At 35.2% G+C, this 6844-nt stretch overlaps 1 protein-coding gene across 1 annotated transcript; it reads right to left on the bottom strand.

Moving 5' to 3' along the window:
* Window positions 1-1047: 1047 nt before the first annotated feature.
* Window positions 1048-1887, bottom strand: LOC143021610 (aurora/IPL1-related protein kinase 2-like). Its single transcript, XM_076179211.1, has one exon. The coding sequence runs from the start codon at window positions 1885-1887 to the stop codon at window positions 1048-1050; it is 840 nt and encodes a 279-aa protein (XP_076035326.1).
* Window positions 1888-6844: the final 4957 nt, after the last annotated feature.

Genomic DNA, 6844 nt, shown 5'->3' with positions numbered 1-6844 from the left:
TGTTGTCGTTGTTGTAGTTATTGTCATTTTTGTTTTTCTTGTTGTTGCCATTGTTGTTGTCGTTGTTGTTGTCATTGTCGTTGTTGCCATTGTTCTTGTTGTTCTTGTCATTGTTGTCGTTCTTGTTGTTGTTGTTGTCATTGTTGTCGTTGTCACACACCCAAGCACACGCTGAAAAAAAGAAAACACGAGCGCGCTCGCTTACGCACAGCCATGCACTCACTTCTCCTTTCCCAATTCTTTGATCCATTGGTGCTAATGACCCGTTCTCTCCTCTTCTCTCCCATACCAAGTGGTCTCCTCTCAGTCTTATCTTCTCCTTTTGATGGTCTGAGCAATGCTCTCAAATCACCTCTTTCTCTTCTTTCTTCCTTTGATGATAGGTCCAGTACTTTCAGTCTCCTTTAATCGATTAAGTCGATAATATGAACAAATTAAAACTGCCTATTGAGACTGGGACATGTGTTTAGATTAATTTGCTATATAATGAAATAGTTAATGAGAAGTTTTTCTTCTGATTTTCGTGAGTTTGGTCGATTATTCCAGTTGTCGCCAGGCGATTTTATTCAGCTGAGGGAAACCCCCAAAGGGTTGATATTTGAAGTTAGATATTTAATAAACAAGGCGGAAAAGCCTTTTTAAGTGTAGATGTGTGGACATCGCAATACGAAATATATTCTTATAATTTCCTTTGTTATTTTTTTCTTGTTTTCTAATCCAATTTCAGTTTATTTAATTTTTAATTTTATTTTTTGCTTAATTAGTTTTATTCGCGCGATGACGGGTTTTGGACAGGGAGTGGTTTTAGTCGCTCTTATGTGGTCAAATCTTGATGACAAATTGATTTTCATAGAAAATTCAAATTTTTCAGTGTGTATAAAGCTTTTACACGTCCAAGCTTATAAAAGTTACTTGTAGTATCAATTCCAATGGTCCAGATTGAACAAAGTTGCGTATCAAAGATGATGTCAGTAAAGATTTTGAATCATCACGCAATTCAAAGTAATCCAAAGATAATTTTTATGACGATTTTGATAGTCAAAAAACTCATATTTTGAGTGAAGAAAGCTGTTCAGTGACGATGTCCAAGAGGATGTTGAATCGAACATCACAAAGTTTTTGCACAAGATCATCGACTGAAATTCGATCCTCGGGTTTGTAAGTCGTTGCCCTTGCGATAAGAAGTGAAATTTCTTCACTTCGATCTTCCTGGGCAATAAGAGAAGCCAACAGAATTCCGATCGAGTAAACATCACTTGCAGAAGAAGTTCCTCGTCCCTTGAAAAGCTCGGGAGCAATGTGAGGAAAAGTGATGTGACCGGTTCTGTTCTTGCTGTAAACGGCCTTGCCGATGTGAACAGCGCTTCCGAAGTCAATGAGGGTTGCGTTCCAAAGGTCTCTGTTCTTCGTCACGACAATGTTATCTTGTTTAATGTCGTTATGTGTCCAGCCACGATGATGTATAAGGCGGACGCTCTCTGTGACTTGCAAAACGAGGTCGACAGCCTGATATGTGGAGAGCTGTCCTCGTTGAATCAACTTGTAAAGAGAGCGTCCCCCGTAGCTGGTGACGAGAGTGACTGGGTTTCTGCCAACGCCGAAGAGAGTTGGGACACGAGGAACTCCTGACAACGCTGCCAGAGCCTCGGCTTCTTTAATCATGGCGGGCAGAAACCTTTTCTTCTTAAAAACTTTGGCCACCACTCTCCTGTCCCCCGCTGGCACAAGGTAGACCTTCGCAAAGGTTCCTTCGCCATTACGTCGGGCGTTCTTCAGGTGTCTGTTGATGACGTCGGTCTCAATCCAGTTCAGCTGAGGTGGTTTCTCCATTCTTGTGCCAAAGAAAAAGACTTCCCAATTCTTAATCGAATTCCGGTCCACGGCCATCTTTGTCATGACTCGTTAGCTCGAACTTAGATTAGGTCCAAAATGCGAGCACGAATATTAAGGTAAGTTCATGTATACAATACACGATACGACATTAAAGACGATATAATGCAAACATTATTCATTTAACACACACACACACACACACACACACACACACACACACACACACACACACACACACACACACACACACACAGACATGGGTGTTTTATAGATGCAAGGCCCCCACCCTAGAAAATAAATGAACATCCAGTGTAAATTACACTCGATGTAATACACGAAAGCGCCCTGCTCCGCTTCTTTTTTCTTCAAAGTGGTTACCTTCCGTGTATGTGTATGTGCACGTGTATACGAATGTATATGTGCATGAGCATGCGTGTATGTGTATGTGTACGTATGGATGTGTGTATGAATACACATATACACAATATATATGTATATATATAATATATATATATATATATTTATATATATATATATGTATATATATATGTATATATATATATATATATATATAATATATATATATATATATATATATATATACAAAGGATTACAAAGGCAGAGCATGCCGACAGGAGACCTTTTGGTCCATAACTAGGTCGGATGCGAAAAAAATATATAATAATGATAAATCAGAAATATAAAATTACAATAATATAAAAATAATAAATAAAATAAATGCATACGTATAGTTAGATAATAAAGAAATAGGAACAGAGTAAATAAATATAGACAGATAAATAATAACAAATAAAAATCAAGTGAATAATAAACAAACAGAGAAATAATAAAAAAATATTTAATTTTCTTTCTCTTAATATATATTTCTTCTTCTCTTCCGCAGGTATGTTTGTAAATCTGTTTGCTCTCCTAGAATTCCAAGTACACCACAGGTAAGTCAGTTCGTGCTTCCTTAGTTGCTTCTTTCGCCTGTGAAATGAGGTGTGCGCGGACACCATCTACGTTCTGTACATGTACACTCTCAACATCATTAATAATGCCGTCTATACGTGCTTGTATATATATATATATATATATATATATATATATATATGTATATATATATATATAATATGTATATATTTCAATATGGCAATATCGGTTGATTGGTTTCCGATGTTGCCATAACGTGAACCGAACTTTTTGTGAACCCGATGAAATTACATCATTAAGTCTAAAAAGATTAGGCCAGAATTGTTATTGTTTCACTATATATACATATATATACATATATATGTATATATATATATATATATATATATATACATATATATATAAACATATATACACACATATATACATATATATCATATATATTATACATGCATATATACATGTGTACATATACTACATATACATACATATATATACACATGTACACAATATATATTATATGTATATATATATACATTCATACACAATACATATACACATCATTTACACACACATATATACATATATATACACATACATACGTATATATATATATATATATATATATATATATATATATATGTATATACACATACATACACCTACATACATATATATATCCATGTCTATATATATATATATATATATATATATATATATATATATATATATGTATATATATATATATATATATCATATATGTGTGTGTGTGTGTGTGTGTGTGTGTCTGTGTGTGTGTGTGTTTACCTAGTTGTATTTTGCTGGAAGGGGAGCTATGCTCGTGGTGTCCTGTCTTCATATCTCATTTTATCTAAACTATTTCTAAATTCATGTATTGTTTTTGCACACACCATTTTCTCATCTAACTTGATCCAAATGTCTATTACTCTGTGAGGAAAGCTGTTCTTTTTCATATCTCTTCTATAGATGTCTTTCTTGATTTTTTTTCCGTGTTCTCTTGTATTTCTATCATCCCATTGTATTAGATCCTCTCTATCAATAATTTCTATGCCTTTCATGATTCTGTAAATAGTTATCAAATCTCCTCTCTCTCTTCTTTGCTCTAGTATCTGTAGCTCTAGTTTTGCTAGTCTCTTCATATGATAGTTTTGAGAGTGTTGGTTCGAATTTCGTAATTGCTCTTTGTATTCTTTCAAGTTTTGTTATACATTTTTTGTACTTGGTGACCACATGATTGCTGCATATTCCAATCTTGGTCTTATCAAAGTGATTAGTATTTTCTTCACCATTTTTTCATCCAGGTATGTAAATGCCACTTTGATTGTTCTAATTAATTTATAAATTTCTCCAAAAATCTTGTTTATATGTTTCTCAGGTGACATATTATTCACAATAATGACTCCCAGGTCCTCATTTTCTATTTTTGTTCCTTCTCCCAATTTATATGATGCTATTATTTTTTTTTTCCAAATTCCATTATACTACACTTTTTAGTATTGAACTTCATCTCCCACTTTCTACTCCATTCCCATACTTTATTGAGATAGCTCTGTAGTGACTCACAATCTTATTCCGTTTTCACTTTTTTTATTAGTTTTGCATCATGTGCAAAGAAGCTCTTATAACTTTCAATTTCTTCATCCATATCATTAATATATATAGCAAACATTATTGGGGCCAGAACTGTTCCTTGTGGGACACCACTTATAACTTAATCCCAATTTGAATGTTTGTCTCTTATCACTACTCTCACTTTTCTTTCTTGCAAAAAGTCCTCCATGCATTTAAGGATTTTGCCCTGTATTCCTCCTTCAGTTTCTAATTTCTTAAGCAACTTCTTATGTGGTACTTTGTCAAAAGCTTTCTTTAGGTCTAGAAGTGCACAATCAGCCCATCCACCTCTATATTATCCTTCTGTCTCATCACTTTAATAACTGAGTCTTCAGTTTGTTTTTTCATTTGCTGTTTTATTATGTCAGTGAATGGAACTTTACTGTTCTCTTGGATATTTTTCCAACCCTGTGCTCCTTTTGCTATGGACTCTATATTCTCTTTATTATTTATCTTTAATTCCTCATTCTCACCTTTTACTTCTTTTAACTGTCTTTTAAATTCTTTTATTTCTTTAGTTAGGTTTTTGTTCACCTTCTCTAGTTCTTGCAATTTTTCAACTCACTGCGCAATCTTTGTTATTTTTCCGAACCTACTCTCCCATTGTTCGGTCATTTTCTCCATTTTTTCCTGTAGTCTTGCTAATTGGGGGAGGTTGGTATCCCCCCTCCTCATTAAATCCCCGGAAATCATTATCTTCACCTTCGATTGTGCTCCTCTTATCTATATTACTAATCTTTACATTTTTGTTAATCCCTTCTTCTCCAAAATGATCATCGGTCCTTCGCTTGTTTACAAGACGCCTGGCCTCCTGGACCAAGTTCTCCCCTTCCTCATTTCCTTCCATTTCCCTCGGTAATCTCTCCCCTTCTCCTTTTTCCTCATTTTCCCACTACACCACAAGCTTTCCCCTTCCCTGTAAATACAATAAGGTACTTTGTTGGCGTTGAGATCTACGAAAATTTCACTTTTTCTTCGGAACTCCAATCTTCGCCGTCCATCCGACGAATGTGTGTGTGTGTGTGTGTGTGTGTGTCTGCGCGCGCGTTTGAGTGTGTGCGCGTATGCGTGTGTGTGTGTTTGCGTGTATGTGTATGCGTGTGTGTGTTTGCATGTAAATCACAACTAACACCACAGTCGGACTAAAGAAAGAATTGAGTAAGCGAAACTATATATTTCGATTGCTAACTGCAATCCTCTTCAGTAGTATAAAGTGGAAGGAGAATGCTATCTTAAATAGGAACCTCTTACAAAAGAAAGGGAACTTGGAAAATAATCAATGTCACGACCCCAACCCTATGTGACCTGAGGATGACGTTGTTGTCATTGTCGTTGTCGTTGTTGTCCTTGTTGTTGTTGTCGTTGTTACAGTTGTCATTGTTGTTGTCATTGTCGTTATTGCCATTGCTGTTGTCGTTGTTGTTGTAGTTATTGTCATTGTTGGTTTTGTTGTCATTGTTGTCATTGTCTTTGTCGTTGTTGCCATTGTTGTTGCCGTTGTTGTTGTCCTTGTTGTCGTTTTTGTTGTTGTCATTGTTGTCATTGTTCTTGTTGTCACACACCCAAGCACATACTGAAAAAAAAGAAAACACGAGCGCGCTCGCTTACATACAGGCGCGCACTTCTCCTTTCCCAATTCTTTTGTCCATTGGTGCTAATGACCCGTTCTCTCCTCTTCTCTCCCATACCAAGTGGTCTCCTCTCAGTCTTATCTTCTCCTTTTGATGGTCTGAGCAATGATCTCAAATCACCTCTTTCTCTTCTTTCTTCCTTTGATGATAGGTACAGTACTTTGTCTCCTTTAATCGATTAAGTCGATAATATGAACAAATTAAAACTGCCTATTGAGACTGGGACATGTGTTTAAATTATTTTGCTATATAATGAAATAGTTAATGAGAAGTTTTTCTTCTGATTTTCGTGAGTTTGGTCGATTATTCCAGTTGTCGCCAGGTGATTTTATTCAGCTGAGGGAAACCCCCAAAGGGTTGATATTTGAAGTTAGATATTTAATAAACAAGGCGGAAAAGCCTTTTCAAGTGTAGATGTGTGGACATCGCAATACGAAATATATTCTTATAATTTCCTTTGTTGTTTCTTTCTTGCTTTTTAATCAAATATCAGTTTATTTAATTTTTAATTTTATTTTTTGCTAAATTAGTTTTATTCGCGCGGTGACGGGTTTTGGACAGAGAGTGGTTTTAGTCGCTCTTATCTTGTCAAATCTTGATGACAAATTGCTTTTCATAGAAAATTCAAACTTCATGATTTCAGTGTATATAAAGCTTACGTCCAAGCTTATAAAAGTTACTTGTAGTATCAATTCCAATGGTCCAGATTGAAGAAAGTTGCGTATCAACGATGATGTCAGTAAAGATGTTGAATCATCACGCAATTCAAAGTAATCCAAAGATAATTTTCATGACGATTTTAATAGTCAAAAAAC

This window comes from Oratosquilla oratoria, chromosome 42 (assembly GCF_046742065.1).
Source record: "Oratosquilla oratoria isolate Oo_2021 chromosome 42, ASM4674206v1, whole genome shotgun sequence".
In the NCBI taxonomy this organism is placed as follows: Eukaryota; Metazoa; Arthropoda; class Malacostraca; order Stomatopoda; family Squillidae; genus Oratosquilla; species Oratosquilla oratoria.
Note: the sequence above shows the minus strand (reverse complement) of the source record. Positions and strands in the feature narration are given on the sequence as shown.

Bases quoted from the DNA above. Each gene is read 5' to 3' on its own strand.
- LOC143021610 (XM_076179211.1), bottom strand. From the start codon at position 1,887: ATGGCCGTGGACCGGAATTCGATTAAGAATTGGGAAGTCTTTTTCTTT.